The 24,467-nt window shown below is 39.5% G+C and overlaps 1 protein-coding gene across 1 annotated transcript in view; it reads right to left on the bottom strand.

Moving 5' to 3' along the window:
* Sorcs3 (sortilin related VPS10 domain containing receptor 3) overlaps positions 1-24,467 on the bottom strand; it is a 616,840-nt gene that overhangs the window by 275,387 nt on the left and 316,986 nt on the right. The window contains exon 4 of the mRNA XM_026401144.2: positions 2,592-2,750. Coding sequence (XP_026256929.2) covers positions 2,592-2,750 — 159 coding nt within the window. The remainder of the gene's footprint in view (positions 1-2,591; positions 2,751-24,467) is intronic.

Genomic DNA, 24,467 nt, shown 5'->3' with positions numbered 1-24,467 from the left:
CAATGTAAGCTGTTTTAGTTATCAATGAGGACAGAGGCTGATGGAAACAATGGAGCAACCACCTCTTAAATAACTGATCCATGCACAACAGTCTTTAGGGAAAAAAAAAAGTTAGCTTTGGTTCCAAAATTAGGGGAGAAGGGTCGCTTTTCTTATATCATTTCCAATTCAGTCAACCATAGCCTTCCACTGCTTTTTCATTTTAAAGCGCAAAGATTCTTATAAAATATCTCCAAAGATTCCTGTAGCCAAGAAGCCAAGAATAAATAGTCTTGTCTTTACTAAGTAAAGAATTTGATGGGCAGAGCAGGAGCTGGCACAGAAATTAACAGGAAATGGAAAGCTCATGAAGATGGCCAGAAAAGAAGGAACTAATCAAAGGCCCAAGTCAAACTGGTCAGGAAAGACAGGACTTTGAAAGGTTGGGATGCATCAAGAGTTAGAGGCAAGCCCCTCCTGTGGGGTCAGATGCAAAGCATCTTTGCCCCCCACTCCAATCTCATACCCCCATACCCCTCAACTGTTATCCTAAGACCCGCTTAACTCACAACCCACCATCCAGCACTTCAATTAACAGACCATCATGGGCATCTCTCAGTTTCTAGCTGCAATTCTGCCTTATCCAGAAGACAGTCCCTTAATTTTCCAGCAGTGTCTTTTCTGAGCGAGATCTACTGGCTAGTCTCCTGCAGCTTTGGGGTAGCAGTTTGAAAAGTAAAGCAATTGGATATTATCCCTTTAAAAATATCATTCAATTAGGTCTTTTGTAATACATACAACATAACGAGATAGCCTTGCCGATGCTAAAGAAATTGCTAGTGCATTTCATCAAAGGCACAATAATGGAAACATCGATTCACTCCTCACCACAAACATCTTCCTTTGATGCTGCAGTTACCTTAATACTAGCACTTTTCATTTTCTCAAGAAGAAAACAGCTGCCTAGATACATGCACATCAGAGAAGGCTCTAGTCTGAAATAACACATTTGTATATCAATCTCAACTACACTTGCATCTTCATTTGCTGCTGCATAGCATCACTCTCCTTGACTCTAAACCACTAAATTACTCCCAGGATGAAGAAAAAACTCCTCTGCAACCTGGATAGCTGGGGCTAGGTGTTTTATGCCATCTCTGCAAACATTGCCAGGGACTTCATCTCCCTCCTCACACCATTTATTCAAAAGAAGAATGGGCAGGCACTGGCTAGAAACTTTATGGATCTGAAGAACATTCAGCCACTTTTAGCAAAAGATGTCAACAAGAAAGAGTACTGAAGGAATAATATATTTGGAAATGTGCAGTGTGATTAGGAAAATCCATCAACACCCACGGCCACGTTTCCAAATATTTTTACTAAGTGAAAAAGTAGCCATCAAGTCTGAAAGGATTTTGAAGGCATTATATCCACAAGGGTACTTCATGAGCAATGGTCCAGAAGTTCTTGGTGCTGTGGAAATGGGGGAAAAGGATACGCCTGGATATACATGAGGCACTGCATTTGGATTATCAATCACTTGGTATGAGAGTTCTATTGCTCCTAATCTAGCTTGTCCTTAGAAAAAAAATATGGTTCTGAGCTAAGAGTTCTGAGCTTCATCTAAATACATAATCATCCAACCATTTAATAGCATCCAAATAATTTACTTTTTTTTTCAACATAGCTTCAAAATTTCTGGCTCTACTAAGCATCTAAACCCACAGACTATCTGACATTTGGCTAAGTCTTTCATACAATATCCACTTGATGCCATGAAAGAAGTGTATTTGCAATGGCTTTTGCTCTGCAAATGTCATGTGGGTGTCCTTAGGGGATTGCCTTAAGCACCTGATGCCCACCATGAGGCTCTGTTAATGAGCGATATAAAGGTTATGTTGAAATTATTGTTTAAAGGTGCTGACATATCACACACAAACACACATACACACACAAATTCACAATCACAATCACATATTCAAATACATACTGAAGAAAAACTATTTTAGGATTTGAGAGTGCAGAAAGAAGAAGCTATTTCAACCAAGGTGATTCTGTGGATATCTCTATGCAAGGCAGTGCTTGTAATCATCTCTTCCCTTTCACTAATTGATTCTGCAACATTATTACATAAAAGCTTGGCATCTGTATGAAGGTTCTGGAGACAGCAGGAAATACAATGAAGAATAATCTAAAGTCCCTGTTCTTATGCTTCTTACATGCTAGCTTCTCCAGCTACACAACTGAGATTTTGGAACAAACTCCTTTGCCTTACTGCACCTCTGTTGACCATAGTCAAAATCAAATTATTATAATAACATATCTCCTACACAGAGCTACTGGAAATAAGGTCAAATTAGTATATTTTAGAGAAAATCATTTTACAACTGTGAAATTATTAAAAAAAGCATTGCCAATATATAAAACATAACAGTCTGCATATTTTGATATTTAAGACTAGAAAGGAAGGTTGTTTGCTGCAGACAAAATCAACTTGATTGGAATGGAGAAATGTCATTGACTCCTCTCCAAAATCTGAATTGAGCCAACAAGTGCTTTTCACAAGGTGAGACCCGGGTGACAAGATGAGAATGAAAACAGTATTTGTTCACCTTTTGATCCAAACTGTAGGCCAGCACCCAGTCCTCTTGCTTGGGATGAAAGAGCAGGCTCTGGATGTAGAAGGTGAGGCGGTACTTTTGATACGTGGCCCCTTCGTCTGAGCTGATCAATATGCTGCTTTCCATTTCAGGATCACTAAGAAGCATGATCTGATGAAAGGACAGAGGACAAAATACAGATAGAATTCATAGGACGGAATAAGTACAAGATTAAATAAATATAAAATACATCTGTATTGGAATATCAAAGCACATAAAGGGGCACCTGAGCCTCTATAGGAAATATGGGTCCTTTTTTCTTTCCAGTTTTAGTTTTTCTTCATTGCTGAATTGAGCTGAAATAGGGTACAAGGCTAAATCTGTTTACTAAGATAGGCCTTATGCTTGCTTTTTTCTTTTCCTTTTTCTTTTTGGTTCTGGGGATAGATAGAACCTAGGGGTGGTTTACCACTGAGCTGCATTATCAGTAGTTTTTATTTTTAATTTTGAAACAGGGTATTGCTAAATTGCTGAAGTCGGCCTCAAACTTATGATCCTCCCGCCTTAGCCTCCTCCATTGCTGGGATTATAGGTAGCACCATTACTCCTGGCTGGGAAGTTTTGGTTTTTGAAGTTTACCACCAAATCTCTGAGAGAATATTATGGTCCTCTGTCCCCTGATCTAGGGATACTCTACCAAAACTCTCAGTCTTTCTGTCTCGGTCTTCATCTTTCTGTTACTTCTTATTATAGTATTGTTCTTTAGTCATGGAAAGAACCCCGCTCCTAGGATACAGTTATATATTCTATTCTTTCTGAATTGATTTAACTGGTTGTATGACCTCTTTTTATTTTCTAAAGCACATATTCCCAAATGTTTCTAGGCAAAAACCATTTCCACATAAGGTTTTCTATCCTCAAACCACAAGGACAGAAGTGGTGTGTTGAAAATGCTTTGACATCAGAGCAGGTTCACATCTCAACAGTTCTCTCTTCTCTGTTCTCTATTTGGAAAGTTACTTAAACCATCATTAGAGTCTGATGCTACCCAAGCTAGATTTGAGCCTATGGCATAACAAGTTCTTGAATACTGTTGAAATTTCACCCTTCACCTGATGCAATCAGGCATCCACTCAGAGTACCTCAATAACAATGGTACCACCAATGGATGATCAGCTTTCCAGTATTTAACACAACAGACACAGCCTTAGATACAATGAGCTACTCCATCCTTCTTGAAGCCTTCTCATCTGTTTTTTTTCATAATATCATACTCATCTGGTTTTCTTTTTCATCTCTTTTGGATACTCACACTTTCTTTGATTTTCTTTAAATATGACCATTCCTGAACCCTCCATTTGGACCTTCTGTTTTCACTCACCAAATTGTTACTCAGTAACTCCTTTCAATTCTGATTTATGTTTTATTTTTTAATCACCATCTTCTGAGACAACTCAAAATTTAAATCTCCAAATTGCCTCCAAAAATTCAGACTTGAAATTTCAACTGTTGGGATTCTTCCACTTGGATGTTCCACCTAAAACACAATATGCCCCATAGTGCTGCCTTATCCTGGCCCTATTGGTTCCCAATTGTTCCCCAGCTCGGTGAGTGTTTCCATTTACTAATAATATGAAACAAAATGGCCATGATTCATTTTTGAATTTGCTTTCTCCCTCACCTCTGCAAATCCCTTCATCTCTGAAACCTGTGTATTTACCTCCTAATTCACTCCAAAATCAAGTCCCCTCTATCTGTTGTGATTGCCTTAGTCCAGACAGGGTCCTCTCTCTACTGGGTTACTACTGTAATACACCCAATCCCTTGTAGCCACATGGGCCTTGTCCCCTCCAATCCACTTTGCACACTTGCCCAGAACAACCATCCTCTAAAACAAACCTGATTCTGACATTCTCCCATCTAAAACCATGTTACCGCTTATCATCATAACATCTCCATGACATCTCCATACTCCAAACCCCTTAAAATCCTGCCCTCTTTTTTATTTTGAGCTTCATCTGCAGCCCATATGCAGCCTGATTCAACAACTTTGAGTTCTGAATGTTAGCTAAGTGACGGAAGGAACAGTGAGTTTATTTCCTATTGTAGTTCTTCCTGCCTTTAGGGATACTGATGCCAAATTATAAGGGTAACTTCTATCACATGTTCTGAACCACAGGGTCTGAAGCAAAAAAAAAAAAAATGAAATCAATAAACAAACAACTCCACACCTTATAAAATAAAACTATTATCAAGCAAGATTTAAAAAATGCTACCCAGAACATATATTAGTATTATAAAGTCAGCTTTAAAACAAATTTAGGCCTGTTAACTGCCAAGATTCATAGTTCTTTCTCTTCTATTCCCTCACAGCTTCCCAGGCAAGCTTACTTTCTTCCTTCAAATATTTGCTTTGGCTTCATTGAAATAAGTCATCATTAGTTATCAGCACATTTTTAAGAAATGGATGCAGTATAATAATTTTATTCATTCATGTGTGAATAACCCAGGGAAAAGCTCTGATGTGAGTTATTTGTAGACAAAGAATAACCTCCTCCTCCCCTGGCACTGTGAAGGGATGAGGGAACCAGAGGCAGCACCCAGCTGCCCTTGAGAAGACCTCAGGGGAGGTATCTGTGGGGCTTGCAGACATTGAAAGCACAAATATACTGGGTAAGAATGAAGCTCTCATAACCAGCCTCACCTGCTCCACACTATGCACAGACAGGCTACATAACAGGCAATGAAATCGTTTTTCCCCTGGTGCAGAGAAATTAAACTGCTTATTTTATGCAGGTATAAAGAAGCTTCATGGCTATGATTTTAATTAGAAGATAAGACCAACATCATAAATGGACTTTATTTTATATACCATGAGTTACAATATACTGAAGAAGGGTTACCGTCAAATATGTCTACGATGTGTTCTCTTCCTCTAGCCATTTCTTTCAGACTTGCATACACCACTTGCATATACCAACCCACTAATCCACACACAAACACCACATGGATATGTGTGCCCACATGCATTAACATGCACACAGATGCCTCATGTATGTGCAGGCACAGATACAGAAATGAATTAATATATAGTAAGGCATGTTGACATTGTGTGGCCGTTTCACGGAGCTATTGTTTGCGAGAGTAGATTTTTTATTGCAACCTTTCTCTGACATTCTCATTGGAAATCCTTTTATATACTTTGATATCCCTGACAATGTCTCTACTCAATCCTACTTTCTAAGCAGAAGGAAAAGAAGAGAAACAGACACCTACATATTCTGGATTTCTAACCTATGCAAGGTACTTTCCCTGATATTTTATAAAAAACCTCATACAAATCATGTAAAGTATCATTATTTGCATTTTACAGATAAGGAAACTAAGGCTCCGGAGGAAAGCAATTTGCCTAATACTCCTCTGATTGATTCAAAACCTACCTAAGTCCCCACTGGCTACACACACACACACACACACACACACACACACACACAGAGTCAGATGCCTTTTTAAAGTACCTCTAAGAAATCCATCCAAGAAAAAATAACAGCTTTAAGAAAGCTCTTTTCTTCCTCTGACTACCTCTGACCAAGTATCTACTTCTGTCCAAAATAATATCAAGAATTAAATGAATAGGAATCAAAGAGGGAACTACAATTTAACTGCTAATGTTTAAAAAGGAGGGTACCATAATATCAATGTAAACATTATAAGAAAATGCTTTGTCACAAGTTAAGCCTCAAAGCAAACTATGTCCTGTATATTAATATACCAAACATATAAAGAAAATCATCTTATGCCTGCCCAAATATTTATTAAGCCAGGATTTTCATTTGAACGCTTACAGGGACAAAGCAGGTAAAATCAAATGAGTGAAGCAGAAAAGACAAAGTAAGAAGTGGGAAATACTGCACCAAACTGGAGAATATATATTGTTTAAAATATTTAAAATTGTATTGTAGAAACATTAGGCCTCAATGAAATATATCTGTGGATTAGGCATTATGGACTAGGCATGTGGCTCTTGGTAAAAAATACAATAAATTGTTTCTAAAAAAACAAGGAAATTTACAAGCTTTATCTTTCAGTTTTAATTGTCAGCATACAGGTGCATAATTTATAGCAGTGGCTATTCAGATGTTTGTGAGTTCTGCATTTACATGATTTGACAATCAATAGGGCAGAGATCTCACTGGAGATTTTTGTTTTCTCTTTACTTCATTCTACTTTGATTTTTTTTTTTTTATCCAGCTTATCCTTATATAAGATGTGCAATAGGCACAGATGTGTGCGGGAAGGGGAGTATTTCAAGTATGGATTAGTGGGTTACCAACAGTGAAGATGCTGGGTGCAGGTGTCCTGGGTTCAAATCTTCAGGCAGCTTCTTTATGTGTAAGCAAAAGGAAGTGAGTCAGCATTCCCAAGTCTGTTATCTAAGCTGTAGAAGAAGACAAGCAACTGCACCTCCTCCCTCAGTTTTGTTCAAAGGGGTAAATGCGATAATGATTAGGGGGCTTGTGATAGTACCAGCTGCACACCTGCTAAGTACAGGTTGACCTTCATCTCTAAATCACCCAGAAAAGCCAAGCAAAGCCAGAAGTGGGGCCAGGCAGGGTGGAGATAAACGGAGGTGATTTGATTCCCTTTGCTCTTGACCTGGGTGGATAAAAGCCAAAGGGTAGAGGTAGAGAAACTAGGGAATTGCTTTCCAATAAGTAAAGTTACTGTCCTACATGGTAAGAATGCTCCAGAGATATGGTGAACAGCAGTGAGCACACACTTAACAATACTGGTTTGTATAATTGGAATTTTAAGATCTCATGGGGTATGTGTATGTGTGGGTTCACCATATTAAAAATAAAATAAAATAAAAAGTAAAAAGGACAGGGAGAAAAATACTACATTTCATATTCATTTACATGCATTTTGCATTCCTGGTAGTATTGTAAGACAAACATACCCTATTAGCAAATATCAGCATTGCCACAGTGAACACCAGTCAGTAGGCAATTGTCAATTTGCTAAATATAGTTTGCTGCTTAGTTGCAGTCATCTGTTCAATGGGAAATTCCAGACCAGGATAGAAGGAGCATGCTGCTGCCTTAGGGGTGAGACTCTCACACAACCAGTCTCTTAAGCTTATCTATTTCTAATCTGAATTATCTCAGGTTAGAAATGGATAAGCTTTAGAGTTTACCAACAAATGAATGGCATAATCTCTTTTCTTTTTTTTTTCATTTTTCATTTTTATTTATTTTTTATTTGCTTGTTTGCAATGCCTTCTTTGGTGAATCCCTGGTAAAAATAAATAATAACAGCAGTCCTGATTTTAGGGTGTAAAGCACAATGCAAGTTAGGAACCAGGCAGGGATTCTGCTTGGTCAGCTTGCTTTCAAAATCCTTTCAGCTTCTCTACATCTAAGCCAGTCAGAATAAGCACTGGAGATGTCAATATCCTACCCAGAAATCTTTCCAGAGTACACCCTCTCCTGGTGTTGGATGAGCCTAATGATATCATTGATGAATAAGTTACTTTGTTTCATTACTTATTCTCTCTGTTTCTCCTTGCAATCTATCAACATGAGGGAAAAGTTAAAGGTTTCTCAGTCTCTAGCTCTGTCAGAGATCCCAGAAAGGCAAGGAAATAAACTCTAGCCCAATGAATAGAAAAGGAGAAATGCTATAATTCACCATGTAATTGAGTCCTAATGGTACACCCTTAGCACAGTTAGTGTTCAATAAGAAAAAGCGATAATATCAATATAGATTTTCAAAGAATATAACATACGCCAGCATGGCCAGCCCCTAAACCAATGGATATAATTGATATGTTATTGAATATTGACTTCCATGAAAATGGGGCCTGCTATAGGTAAGGCTTTGAATCTCAATATACTAGTACATTCTCTCTCTCTCTCTCTCTCTCTCTCTCTCTCTCTCTCCCTCCCTCCCTCCCTCCTTCCCTCCCTCCCTTCCTCTTTCCCTCTCTCTTTATCATCTCTTTCTCCTTCTATCTTTCTATCCATCATCATCACCTCTTCTAACAGTGGTTCCCAATTCAGGGGCAAGAAGAAGTTGTCTCAAGGGGATAATTTACAATGCATGTAAACATTTTAAATGTCACAATTTAGACAGAGGAGTGAGTTCCTGGAATCCAGAAAGTAGAGGCCAGGGATTCAGCTAAGCATGTGGCATTGCACAGAAAAGAACCCCTTAAAAAAAGAATTATTCCACACAAAATGTCAATAGTGCCACTGTCAAGAAATCTTATTAAAAATCATATATATATATATATATATATATATATATATATATATATATATATATGATACATGCCCTATATGTATTTACTTAGGCTAAAATATGTAAAACACACCTAAATTTTAAAGATAGAACACCAATAAACATTTATATTTATGTGCATGTTCTCTATCACTGCTGCTATTATACATGCCACTCTCTTTTGCAGATAAAACTCCCCACCTCTCTATCTATCCCAACACACTCTACTAAGCTCCTTCCTACTTGTCCTTCAGGATTTCACATAAGCATCAACAAGAAAGCAATATTCACTGAGGCAAGTCAGGAATAAAAAAATAAAAAGCGCAAACAACTCAGCATTTAAACAAACATCCCTCTTTAAAAAAAATAGGCAAAGGACATTGTATAGACATTTCTCTAAACAATAAATACCAATAACCAATAAACACATGCATAAGATGTCCAACATTCCTAAACTCACTAATGATTAAACAAATACAAACAAAAAAACCACAATGAGATACTATCTCACACCCGTAAATTCTGTTAAAGAAAAATGACAAGTGTTGGCAAGGATGTGGCAAAATGAACCCTTTTGCACTGTGGCTGCAAATGTAAAATGTGCAGCCACTATGAAAAGCAATATGGTGGTTTACCAAGTTATTAAAAATAGAATTACTATGTGGTCCAGTAATTTCATTTGTGGGGGTTTATCCCAAAGAACTGAAGCAGAATCTCGAATACATACATATAAACTAACATTTGCAGCAGTATTTTTTTTACAATATTCAAAAGGAGAAAGCAATCAAAGTGCCCATCAATGGATGAACGAATGAACAGCAGCACATGTATGCACATACAGTGGAACATTATTCAGCTATAAAAGGGAGGAAATTCTGACACATACTATACAGCATGAATGAACTTTGAAGATATTATGCAAAGTGAAATATGCAAGTCACTAAAAGAGAAATACTGTATAATTCTATTTATAATTCTATTTATAGCTGATACAGACAGAAAGTACAGTGATCATTGCCAGGACTGTGGGTAGGGAAGAATGAGGAGTTACATGTTATTAGGTTTAGTGTTTAGTTTTACAAAATAAAAGGACTTCTAGAGATTGGTTGTGCAATAATGTGAATATACTTACTGCAGAATTATATACAGAAATATGGTTAAGAAGGCAAGTTTCATTTTATGTCTATATCACCACAACTATTAGAAAACACAAAAACAATATACAAAACTAGACATGAGACTGGAGATAAAATAATGTGTTGAAGAAATTTCCAAACACCATTTATTCATCCAAGCAATATTAGCTGAGTTTTGACTACACTCCAGGTTCAATTCAAAAGATTTGGCAAGAGCAATAATCAAAGCAGAATGAAAATCCCTTTCCTCATAGAGCTTCCACTTCTGTGAGAAAAGAGTAAACAATAAACCAACATATAAGAAAAGTATGTGGTCTAATAAATCCTTTGGACTGAAGGTAAACAGAAGAGGAAATACAAGTGCTAAGAGGAAACAAGACACTGGCTTTATCCTAAGTGATGTGGATACACACAATGACTGGGCACTGGTAGGCTAGGGCTTGTATTTTAATCACTTCACTCCGAGAGCCATGGAAAGTGTCAGGGAGACCAGGTGGAGGCCAGAAGGGACAGACTGATGGCCTATACCAAATGGAGCACTGGTGTGCTAAGAAGTGGCCAGTTTCTGGGTATATTCTGAAACAACAAAAAAAAACAAAGGGTCTGCTTATAGACTATATGGTGGGTGTCAGAGAAAGTGAGGTGACTCATTACATGGTTTGTGTCTGTGTGTTCATCTTGGCATTGCTTATGCTAATTCATTATTTAAAATAACCCAAATTGACTGATTTTTGGACTGAATGACAAAAAAAATAGAATCAGCATTTATGAGATAGAAAAAAAAAAACGAGAGAAGCAGGTTGTGGGATTTGAATATAAGGAATTGATTCCAATATGCCTAATACACATCCAAATGGAGATGTGAGAGTCATCCCTTTGTCCAAAGTATCCATGCTGTATACACTACCCACTCATTAGTCATACAATTCAGCCTCAGAATTCAGACTACTAGGGGCTTGTGTTCAAGTAACCCTGATTTTACTTAATAATGACCCAAAACACAAGAATAATATTGCAGTATATTGTTACAATTGTTCTATTTTATTATTATTATTATTTTTATCCTCTTACTATGCCTCATTTATAAATTAAACCTTATTATAAGTATAGGTATAAGTAAAAACATGTATATAGAGAGTTTGATACTATCTGCAGCTTCAGACTTCCACTGAGGGGGTCTTGGAAATTTACCGCCTCACATAAGGGGGAAATCCTATGGAGAACAGACCACTTAAATTAGCAACATAGAAGATGATAGTGACCACAGAAAAAGGCTGTGGAGTGAAGCAGGCAGACAGTCAGTGTTGATGCAAGTATAAATTGGCATGATCACTTTGGAAAGCAACATTGAATTACAGAACAAGACTCATAAATATTCATATTTTTGACCTTGTAAATTCTCTTCTAGGAATTGGTCCAAGGAAGCCATCAGGGACCCAATAAAAGGTTTATGCACCTGTATGTCCATCTTGTGTTATTTATAATAATACAAAATTGGAAATAACCCAAATATCTGATAGCAGAATGATTAAGTAGGCTAAATACATTTAATGGAATATTACGCAGCTATTAAACATAAATTCAAATAGTTTCATGACACATGAAAAATAATCATATGCCTGAACAGTGCATTAAAAGCAGGCTGGACACTCTCGAGGCATAAACTTAATTTTGTTAAAAATTGCTTACATTTCATTCTAGTATTTACGCATGAATATCTTGAGACACACATGTTAACAGTGGTTATTCCTGAATAGCAACATCATGAGTGTTTTTTCATTTTCTTCTCCCACTTCTGTTTTTCCTAAATATTCTGAAATGAGCATATATTACCTTGATCATCACAAATCATTCTCTGTCTACCCATACACTCACACACACACACACACCCTTTTCCCAACACTGGCCCTTTTTCAAGAATGTCAGTAAGACAGAGCTACTACTTCCTGCTCTTAGAAAACTCCACAGTTGAGATTATGACCTGTCCACGACCAAGAGCAGTAGTCAGAGTGTGGGACAGGGGTAGTGATGGGTCCAGCCACCAGAGCACTTTGCAACTCAGGGGAGTCATATTCCCAACTTCCCCTCGGGAGTGGGAATCTTCTGCCTTGACCTCTAGTTCTCTGAACTTTCCCCTCACCAATGGCTGTTCCCCAGTCCAGCTCTGACCATGGCATCTCCTTCTATGTGTGAGAAGAATCATCCTGGCACCTCAGACACTTCCCAAGTGGGTCCCCCAGGTTGTTCTCAGGCTCGACGTTTTCAGCATAACCACCTGCTGGAGCTGAGCAGCACTTCTGGGTGTTTTAATGACTATGATTCTTCTAACATGTCTATTTTTTGCTTTTAATCAACTGGATGCTAGCAATTTGAATGCCTGAAATAGCCAACACCTTATGTGACCTTGAGTCAACTGGTTTGATAGTTCTCAAAACCAGCCTTCTTCCAGCCTTCCTTCAAGGCCCAATTGAATTCCCTCCCCTCTGTGACACCTCTCAAATTCTCCAGAAGAATGATCTCTGCTTTCATGAACCGCACCAGCACATCTGCTATCACCTTGAGCTATAATTTTCTGTTTAAATACATTTGAAAATATTGATGCATGGATATATCCATGTATCTTAAGATATCAGTTATCTCGCATTTCATTTGCATTTGCCTTCTTTGTCACTGCGATCCCTAAAGTCAGGGAGCTTTGGTTCTATTGCTCTCTGGTCCCCTTTGCTGCAGGGAGTGAAGCACGCGCTCCATCAACACGTGACGCCCGACAGAGTGAAGGCCACTCCAGGGTTTCACAGTTTGCTTGACCAAATAGGACATTCTATTTGTGGCTTACCAGTGTTCCGGACAGGGAGCTAGTTCCTTCTTCATAAGAGAAGTCAGCAAAACCCTGACCAGAGGCACCGCTCCTCTGCCAGCCCAGGCGTCACCAGTTCACTGGCAGTAACTGTCACTTGGCAGTACTTCTCTGCCACCTCCAGTTCCTCTTTTGTAAAAGGACAAATTTAACCAATTTGGTGGTCATATGATTTCTCAGTAAGATGCTTACTTCCAATATTTAAAAAAGAAAAAAGGCAAGCTTAACCATGAGAGAGAAGGAGAAATGAAGCTTCATTGTTTTAAAAACTTGCAAGGACTGGGGATGTGGCTCAAGTGGTAGTGCGCTCGCCTGGCATGCGCGGAGCGCTGGGTTCAATCCTCAGCACCACATAAAAATAAAATGAATTTCTTCCATTTGTATTATCCTGTCTTACCCCTCCTTTCCTCTTATATGTCATTTTGTATAACCCTGAGGATCGCCTTCCATTTCCATGCGATTTCCTGATGTATTAAGCACTATGTAATGTTTTGAACGACCAACAATAAAAAAAAATTATTATAATAAAAAAAAATAAAATGAAGATGTTGTGTCCACCAAAAACTAAAAAATAAATATTAAAAAATTCTCTCTCTCTCTCTCTCTAAAAAAAAAAAAAAAAAACTTGCAAGACACAGGACTGGGTTGGAAGGAATTTTGCTTATTTTTGATGTTTTGTCGTAGTTTGATTTGAGGCCTTTGTTTGTTTGATGTGACTTTCTCCAGGTTAGGTGCACCGAAGGAAGATGCAAACCCAGACAGGTGTTTCTGTGGGCAGATTCAGGACCTGAGATACAGCTTAGACAAGTTGAAGGCATGTGGCTTTTGGCACAACCTTGTGGTAGGCACAGGTATGTGACCAGGTGTGTTTGGTGTTGAGAAATATCTAATCAGTGGAATCAAGATCATCCAAGGTGTTGGCTTTCTCAGGCATCCAAGCTGCCACACGCACGTCTGGGACCCCAGCAGGAGCCCAGAGTCGACAACACTGTTTCAAATCTGAAAATCAAAAAGGCAATGATGATATGGAAAGATCAAGAAAAAGAAATGCTCACCCACATGCCTATTATCTACCACAAAACAAATTTAATTTATAAGCATCTTGTTGAAGCTGTGTGGGAGGATGATCCTGAAAAGATTTCAGTGCACGAGGGATGGTAAGCGGAAATTAATTGCAGAGTACCCATTATGACTAATTTAAGAATTGCAGATTGTCACCGATACAGTATTTATTTAGTGTGCTATCTTTAGGGGTTCCTCTAGTGAACATTATAAAAAGAAAAAAATAAAAGAGCTTTCATAGGTTCACCTGCTAACCCTATTTTTTCTCATTGGATCTTAAGTTCTCTGTAGGAGAAGACTCCAATTGAGGCTGTTTTCAGGGACTTAACTCTAAATACTTAGGAAAGATGATTGTATTGAGGAGAGGCAAGGTAAGTTTTAGGGAGAACAATCAGGGGAACACATGTGCTTGGCTTATCCTATGTCCTGGGCCAGTTGAGTGAGTCTATGACACCAAGAGCTTCATTAGTGTTGGTCACAATGTCACTGCATCCTGGGGGCACCGCCTTGCCCAGCAAGAGTGAGCATCGCACGAATGTGCATTAGACCTCAACTACACATCGGCAGCAAGTGCCCTCAAGACTGAGGGCAAGGACAGGCCCCCTACAGCCACATGCCAGATCTGATGAACCCAGAGCCACAGCAACTTCCAGCTGCTGCCATGACTCCCATCAGCCCACATAAGAGAAGAGGCTGATAGAGCCATGGGACCTTGGGGTCCTTTCACCAGTGCAGGAACTGTCGTGATAATGGGACAAATAAGCTGCAGGGGAGAGACATTTAGATCCCAGAAAGAGTGAAATAAAAAGGACACAGACCACACAGGGAGCTGGGTGGATGCTTGCAGCGCTGGGGGGCTGTGCTTCCTAACCCCAGCTCAAGACACCGGCTCTGTGCACTGTCACACAGGTTACGTGAAATACTACCAAGGCCTTTGAGCTGTGCTGCCTTTGACAGTTTACCAAGTCCTTCCACAGCTCTCTCCTCCTGGGTCCTCCCTCCACTCTGTGAGGGAGGCAGGACAGGCATCATTACTCCTGTCTTAGCCCATTCAGATCCTACCACAAAATGCCCCAGGTTGGACGGCTTGCAACCAACAAGCATTTATTTCTCACAGTTCTGGCGGCGGGAAGTCCAAGACAGAGGTGTGCCACTTCTCTGGGGTCCCTCACAGGAGGATACTCATCCCATTTGTTAGGGTGCCACCTGCATGATCTGATCACCTCTCAAAGACCTCACCTCCTAGTGCTATCGCATTGGGGGTTAGGATTCCAAATATGAGCTTTTGGGGAAGGGAAGCACACAAACATTTACGAGCCTCTTATATCAGACTCCTGCAGTTGCCATAACAAGTTGCCATCAATGTCATGACTTAAATAATGTGATTTTTTATCTTACATATTTGGATGTCAGAAACCCCAAAGGGGTTTCACTTGGCTAAACTCAAGGTGTCCACAGGGCTGTGATCCTTTCTGAAGGCTCCAAGTGAGGATCTGTGCTCTTTCTTGACTTTTTCAGATTCAAAGGTTGACCTCGTTCCTTAGCTCCTGATTCTTTTCCATCTTCAAATACAGGCACAGCCTGTCCAAGTCTCTGTCATAGGACATCATCACACTGCCCTTCTTCCTCTCTCTTTCCCATTTTTAAGGACCCTTATGATCACAGCTCAATCATCCAGGGTACCCTCTTTATTTTTAGGTCAGCTGATTTACATAGGAATTCCATCCAGAACTAGAATCCTCCTTTGCCTCATAACCTAACAAACTTGCAGATTCTGGGGATCCAAATACCTTTGAACCGTCATTGTTCTGCCAGCCACGATCCCACTCTGCGGAGAAGGAAACCCAGGGCTCAGAGACTTGCTGGAGGTTACAACTGGTTTCCAAGGGTTAAACCGGCGCCCCAGCTCTGAACTTTACCTTCCAAGTTGGATGTTTTCTCTCTCATGCCGAGCTCTGTATTGGTGAGTCGGTGAAGGAGAAAGAGGACACAGCAAGGCCGTGAGGAGTTCCTGCAGACAGAGGCAGGAGACAGCCATGGGGGAGAGGAGCATGGCTTTTACTCCAAGCCCTTTCTCCATGGGTGTGCTCTGGTCCTGCCCTACCCTACCTGCTATCATCCCACCTCCGTGGGATCATCCCTTCAGCAGCAAATTGAACCCCAAACCAAACAGCCTGTGACGGTCTGTGTGTATCTTTCATGCTGGGATTTTACAGTGTTGGTGTTGTTTGGTTTTGCTTCCTCTTTCTCAACGTGAAGCAGAAGAGGAGGGGACAGAGAGGTAGCAATTTTGCCAGGCAGGTACTCGCTGTAATGATCCACCATCCTGTGCTAGGTGGTCCCCAGACCAGCAGGGAAGAGAAAACCACAATAACAGTAATAAAAGGAGAAAAGGACCTTCCAGGTAACAACATAATGAGGATCCCCAGCTGCTTCTGCCAAGGAGGGTGGGAAGAGGCAGGAGAGCGGAGACCGGAGGGGTAGAGATGGAAGTGCCCAAAGGTTGCAAATCTATATTTTGCCCCAGTGACTGCTCTGAGTGTGTGTTCCTATTTGTGTGTGTGTGTGTGTGTGTTTCCTTTCCTCATTGCACAAAGAAAGAAAAAGGACACATGCACACCCCCGCTAACTTTTTGTTGTTGTTAAGGGGAGAGCAGCACATTTGTCAAAAAGGTCCGACTGCCACTTCTGATTCCAGAGCTCTGCAAAGGATCCACCCTATGGTGATTTAGATTAATCGCTTCTCATTAAGAGCCAATAAACACACTGTATTCGGAGAGCTCCTTGCTGCCACAACCCACTGTCACCATGCATAACTGCCGAAAGGGAAAGCAGAGGCACACCAGAGAGTTGTCAAACGTAATTTATAGGTTTTTAAGATCTAATCATTTTCTATAATATTAGATTAAATGACAGTCTATATTGAAGAGGAAATTGCATTTCACCTGGCTTTCTTCCCCTTTCCCCCTTTTACTAACTAGGGTTTAAGGAAAGCTCTAATCCCATAGCAAAAGGCCAGAGAATGTCCTTGATAATGTGCTTGAGAAGAATCACCCAAGGGACTCGTTTGCACCCAGCAGGCTGCCCCGAGAAGCCGGGGAGAGATAAGTGGACGATTCTCTCAGCTGAGCCAACTCCATCCAGGAGCCCCTGGGAGTCAGCCCTTCTCTTTCCAGACACAGCTGCTTTATCATACCCTGACACACCATCCACAGCTCCAGGGTATTTATTTTGGAGTTTGTGATGGCAGAGAGCTCTGGAGAAAAGGAAGTCTTACAGAATCTCATCACCTTTGGATCTGGAATCATACAGGCCTGGCTTTGGCAGCTGGGGGTTCAGCCACGTAAGTGGGTCCTTCACCCGCACTCAGTTATTACAGTTATTACAGGTCTAACTGTGATGGGCGTCTGGGATAAAAAGATAATGAGGCAATAGTCAAAACCCTCCTCCCTCATTTATTGCTCCTTGCCTTTGGAGCTTTGGTTTTTCTCAACTGTAAAATCCAAAGCACCTTCTACCACCACCACCACCACCACCACCACCACCACCACCATGGTAGGCTGGGAGGAGAGGAGAAAGAGAAATAGCACTCGGCAACCTCTTGACACATGCTGCATTCACAAACTCCAGGCTTTGCTTTCCCTTCTGCACCTAATGGGTTTCCAAATAGGTTTTCCCAATTGAGATGTGGGCAAAAAGTAGAAACCAGTTTGTATAAGAAGCATTATCACTGGGATTGCACAATTAAGAACAAAAGTGTAAAGTCTGATAACTATAGTAGAAGGATATGCATAATTCCCAAAGCACAAGAAAGGAGTGGTGGGTGGTAACCCACTACTGTGCTTTACATTCAGCACCTCAGATGACAGAAAACCAGTCTGGAGCTCACAATTCTTTCCTTGTTGATTCTAACAGAACTTTCCATTCCCATGCCCCCGGAGTGCCTATATTGCTAGAAAGAATCACCCAGTTCAATGACCCAAATATCCCACTTTTCCACCTGAATGTCAATGCTGAGGTTATTTCTCTTCCTGGAATGGCTTTTTATTATTTTTTTTCTTTCCATATTGTCTTGTTGGTGCATTGTAGTTGTACATAATGGTGGAATTCATTTTTACATTTTCATCTGTGCACACAATGTAATAGTAAGATTTGGCCAATATCACTCCCCAGTATTTCCCCTTTCCTTTCCTTCCTCTCTCCCCCTGGTTCCTTTCCTCTACTCTACTGATCTCCCTTCAAGTTTCTTGAGATGCCCCCACACACCTTTCTTTTTCTATTTTCTCTCCAGCTTCCGTGTATGAGAAAAAACATAACAACCCTTGACTTTCTGAGGTTGGCTTATTTTGCTTAGCATAATGGTCTCAAGTTCCATCCATTTTCCTGCAAACAACATAATCTAATTCTTCTTTATGACCGAATAAAGTCCATTGTGTAGATATACCACATTTTCTCTATCCCATTCATCCACCAATGGGCACCTAGGCCGGTTCCATAGTTTGACTATTGTGGATTATGTTGCTATGAACATGGGTACGCATTAGAATGCTTTAGAAACAACTAGAACACTACTCACAACATGTAGCCCAAACAACTATTTCTACTATCATTACAGTGTTACAACTTTAACTAAAGTAAATACTGAGGAGTGATATGGCTGGGTCCTGTGGTGATTCCATGCCTAGTTTTCTGAGAAGCCCCCCACCCATACTGATTTCCATAGTGGTTGTACTAAATTTACAATCCCATCAATAGTGTAAAAGTGTTCCTTTCCCCTACATTCTCTCCAGCATCTACTGTTATCGTTATTCTGGATGAGTGCCATTCTAACTGGAGTGAGATGAAATCTCAGTGTAGTTTTGATTTGCATTTTCCTAATTACTAAAGATGTTGAACGTCTTCAAATATTTATTGGCCGTTTGTATTTCTTCTTTTAAGAAGTGTTTATTCAGTTCATTTGCCTATTGATTTCTAGGATTTTATTTATCTATTGGGTTATTTGCTTTTTGGTGTTAAGTGTTTACATAGGAAATGTTCCTCTTTATACTCCATATCCTTAAACTCATATCACTCCCTCAAGTCCATCCCTAAATGCAACCATCTCCAAGAAAGCTCTGTGGACTCTCCCTCAGGATTCTCAGTATTTTGTAGAGCTTACAACAACCTGCTTAATTTAACAGTAAAATTCGAAGCTCTTTTGTGGCAAGAAGATTTCCTATCATCCTATGCCCCCCATCCCCACATAAAGCCCAATTTAGTGCTTTCAAATGGGGACTCAAAAGAACTATGGCTCTGCTCCCTGGTGGCTGCATTCATGGTGCCATCCTGAAGGAGTAGTCCTGCCCTCCCTGCAGGACTCTTGGATGAGGGAGAGGAATATCAGTAAAACCTGAAGGTGTCTTCTATGGTTTCCGATCGTAAGAGACACCACTCATCTCCACTCTCACTACATTCACTGGCCAAAGTCATTCATGCAGCCAATCCTGTTCCTGTTGAGGGGGAGGTGTCAATCTTCTCAAAGGGAAAATCCCAGTGTCCAGGAATATTTTTGTACAATTTATACACATGAATTCCACTCTCCTATACAAAGCCAATCAAAACCAGATAAACAAATACATGTGCACTTGTTCATAGCAACACTACTTACAACATGGAGCCCAAACATGTGGAAACAGCACAGGTGTCATCAATGGATGAGTGGGTAAACAAATTTTGGTACCCACAATGGGACATTATTCAACCATAAAGAGAAATGAAGTACTGACACATGCTACAATACAGAGCAAGCTTAAAAACATCATGTTCAATGGAAAGAAGCCAAACACCAAAGGTCACATATTATATGGCCCCATTTATATGAAATATCAAGAATAGATAAATGCACCGAGACATAATGCAGATTGGTATTTGCCAGAAAATGATGATATCAATAATGGAAAGTGACTGCTTAATGGTTTCAGAATTTCTTAGGGGGGGAGTTGATGACAAAAAATTTTGGAAATAGGTAGAGGTGGTGGTTGCACAACACTGGGCATGTACTAAGTGCCCCTGAATTGTTCACTTTAAAAAGTGTTAATTTTATGTTACATAATTTTTTAAAAAAAGAGCAAAAGAACTGGGGCTAATACCAGTTGGCTCTAGCCTCTCTCTTGTTTTGCAAGAAAACCCAGGATGATTATGTTAAGTTAAAGATACCAGTTAGCACAAAACTGCCTTCTGACTAGTTTTCTAATAGATCCCCCAGCTTACTGGAAAATAAGAATAATAATACAGTAACTTATGAGAAGTACAGTAGTGAATAAAATATTCTCTTATTTTTGAATAACATCATGAGTACTTCTCATAAGTTACTGATAAAGTAATTTACTGATGAAGCTTAATTTTAAATGTTTTGAAGTATGTATGTCTGTGAACACTACCACTACTATTTTCTTCTATAATTTAAATTAAAAAAAAAAGTTCATACCTTGAAATATGAAATTTTTTTTCTTCCACTTTTGGTCACAAGAGTGATACACACACACACACACACACACACACATACACACACACACACACACATATATATATATATATATATATATATATATATATGAATGAATGATATCTATGTATGTTGTCACATTGTATACCTTGAATATGTACAATATTACTTATCAATTATGCCTCAATACATCTGGGGGGAAAGTAATCTTGTATAGTTAAAACAATAAATGATATAGAAAAATAAAAAAAAAGAATAATAATACAGTTGACCTAAGCAGATAGCAAGTACCGACCAACATCGGGACAGTCTGAGCTGGGGTACTAACCCTGTGTCAACTACTCTTGTTAGGGTCTGCCTTCTTCACATGGTGCCCCATTCTGACTCAGGCTAAGGTATCCTGCTGATGTAAGCCACAGTTCCAGGTGGGTTGCTCTTTCTAGGAACAAATTCTACTCTAATTGCCTTAAGCCTCTTCTTCTTATTTCTTAAAAATTACCATTACCAACAGGTTTAATTAACAAGCAGGGCCCCTCATACCTAAATGCTGAGCTTGAATGCTTTCATTTTAAAGAATGGTGTACTAGCAGTTACTTTATACAGCTTTATGAAGCATGTGTTATAAAAGTATCTCACCCATACGGCTCTTTAATACCATGGCAGTCCATTGAATTCAATCCCATAAAATCCCAGCAATATTTAAGTGTTAAAGGTGACTTTCACTATGATATTTATTATTGGATCATGAAAAATGGGACAGATAGCCTTCAAAACCCCAGGCAATGGAGTGAGCCACATCTTTTCTAAGCTTTTAATAACAGGACCACCATATTTCCTGGAAATGACACAGATCACCAGAGTCGCTTTTGAGATTCCCTCTTGGAAACATGAATTTTTTAAAAAATTTTTGCTTCTTAGTGACCAAACCCCATTTCAGTTCATCGAAAGTTATTTGATAGAATAATTGTATCTGACATCTCCATCAGACTGAAAATATTTTTATTATAACCTTTGACCTCCCCCTCTGACCTAGAGATCCCTAAGTTCCTTAGTTCCCCTTCCTCTAGAGATCCCTATAGAACCTATATAAAAAGCTATCAGAACTCAGTGAGAATATACTCCCTGCCACTGTCCCATCGCATCCTGTGTCCTATTGCTATTTTACCAGCCAGCAAGCTCAGTGCCATTTATTGCTCTATATATTTGTGTCTTCAGCAGACTGTGATATCTGTGAAAACAGTGACTGCTTCTGATTTATCTTTTATATCCCCAGCATCCAGCACAATGTCTGCTACATTGTAGGTGTTCACACATACATCTGAGTGAAATAATAGTTAACTAGTTCTGAGAAAACTACTACAGAATTAAAGGGAACTCCAAGGTCATATATTCCAACATCTCAATATACAGTGGAGGGCACATGAGAGATTCAATCACCTCCATAATTGTTAGCCAATGGTAGCCCCTTGGAGAAGACCATCAGTATCGTCCAAAATGCTTGTTAAACATTGCATTTTCCTGGATCTTTCCACATCCTAAATTGGAATTTCTGACTCAGGGAGCAGAGCCCAGCATCTGCCTTTTAACAAGCAATCCGATTATTCTAATGTAACCAGAAGAGCAAGCACCAATTTGAGTGTCTGCAGCAAGGAAATGATTCTTGCTTCCAGCTTTTTGCAAAATAGAAGTAAACTTCCAGTGCCTAATAGCCCCCTGTCAAGGATGTGGTTACCAAGAGTCCAGAGGACTAATTAAAATGAAGTGTTGAATGCAGATTCAGCCTTCATCAGAATAAGCCACTGTTTTTCACTGTCTTTTCAATGAGAGGTCAAGGGCTGCTGGAGAACATGATTATGGTATCAAGGCAAAAAAAAAAATACATAGGAATCAGGACACCATTTGGTCAACTGTCCTTCTGTGAGTGACCTTTGATTCCCCAGTGCTCTGTCAGAGGTGGGGTCCTAGATCTTTTTTGTAACTTCACTGCATAATAACCTCCCAGAAGGTGACTGTCTTTGCCTCTGAAGAACCCACATTTTAGGTTTTCTGAACACCCCCCTAGGCTGTATAACACATTTGGGAAGTAATGAGTATCATCTATGGAACAAGGAGCTGCTTCTTTCAGGTCCTACATTAGTTTCTAGAACAGAAATGAGTAGGAATTAGCCATTCTTTTCCCTCATTTATAGGCAATGGTTACCATTCCTGCTAGTTTACAACATGTTGATACAACTCCATCTACTCCCTTGCTATTGTGCCTGGTTTAAGGTGACCTCAAAGGAGAACAAAGAAAAATATTTGGGCTAGAAAAGCAAACATGTGGAGAAGGAAACTGGAATCAAATCGAAAAAGAGTGGGCACAGCTCTCAACTTGAGCACGAGGTAGCAAATGCAAGGACCTCCAGCATTTGTTCCTGAGAGATGAAAACTCCAAGTATCCTGGACATTGAGACCAGGAAAAGTCAATTTAAGACAGTGAATACCAGTACTTTTCTACCTGAAATATGTGCCTGAATCAATGAGGATCTTAGAAAACACAGATCTGATTCGGTGTGTATGGAGAAGGATATGAGATTCTGCATTTCCAACAGTCTCCCAAGTCAATCCAGTGCCTCTGGTTGTGCTAAATACTTCATGTGCATCATCTCCTTTCCCTTTTACCAAAACCAGTGAACTAACCAATAGATACTATCTCTTACTTAAGTCTTCACTATGCAAAGCATGATCATGCTTAAGTAAGAAATGTTAGAAACAGCAGGTGTAGTACAAATGTTAGTCTGCATCAGAATCTGAAGGGTTTGCTTAACCACACATTGCTATGTTCCACCCAAGGGGTCTAGTTTAGGAATTCTGAGGAAAATTTGAGAATGTGCATTTCCAACAAGGTACCATAGGATGCTGATGCACCCAGTCCAGGAACCACACCTCAGAATGACTGGCACAGCAAACACTAGACTTGGCATCAGGGGAATCTGGACTTGTGACCTCACTTTGTGGCTAACTTGCTCAATGAATTGGGCAAGCCAACTCAGCTCTCTGAATCTAAATAATGGAAATAATAATATCTGTTAGTTAGTTCACTAGTTTTGGTAAAAGTGAAAAAAGATGAGGTATGTGAAGTATTTAGCACAATCCTTAAAAGTAGCCTTTATTGAGATTCCTTCCTATAGTTATATTACCCAAATGAAGAATGGCTGAATGGTATGAATGTTCTGGGATTAGAATTCATTATAATAGACTTCACATCAAAAGTCAGTTTTGTTTCGGATTTAAGATAATCACAATAAGTCTAACGTTTGCTACATCTACCACTTGAGTCTTCCAGTGAGCATGGCCCGGGACTGGGAATTGAGCAATCCCATTCTTGTCCTCAAAAAACTTACAATCTAGTTAGGGGAGGGGGAATTCAGTCCCAATTAGCATGCATTTAAGGGCCTTTTATGTGCTAGAAAATTCACAGGGAACATATAAGACAGAATATACACATAATACTTTTCATTAGAGAAAATTAAGTAAATAATCTGTAAATAGTAAAGATAAACAGAAAATTAAATATATTGCTAATGTCCACTTTAGATACCTAAAAGAATAGGTATACGAATAATTATTCCTCTAGCATACATGCAACCCAAAATCGTAGACTTGCTTCAGAACAACATTCAACTTAAAGTGCTCCTGCTGATAAAATTACTTTGCTGAAATAATTTGCATTTAGGACTCAGTCTATCAGTTGGAACACACAGAGGCAACAGCCAGTTACATATAAGCTTGTGGGTTTCAACTTTAGCATGGATAAAAATCACCTAGATACTTGGTAGAACACTCAGAATTATTGCCATGTGCTCCAGAGACTAAAAATGTACCCTTCCCCCCTTTTTAAGAGAAATCGTCCCCAGTCTGTGTTGGAGGAGCATGTGGCTTCCCTCCAAGCCCCTTGTGCTAACACTTCTATTCAAATGCAAATTTCCAGTGGTTTTTCTCCAACATCAATTTATAAACCAGTCTATTTTTTTGTAACTGAACTAGATCCATAAAAACAGCCCTAAAATAATAATCACGATCATAAC

Source organism: Urocitellus parryii, chromosome 5, assembly GCF_045843805.1.
Source record: "Urocitellus parryii isolate mUroPar1 chromosome 5, mUroPar1.hap1, whole genome shotgun sequence".
Lineage (NCBI taxonomy): Eukaryota > Metazoa > Chordata > Mammalia > Rodentia > Sciuridae > Urocitellus > Urocitellus parryii.
The sequence above is the reverse complement of the archived record's forward strand: the minus strand, read 5'-3'. Positions and strand labels throughout refer to the sequence as shown.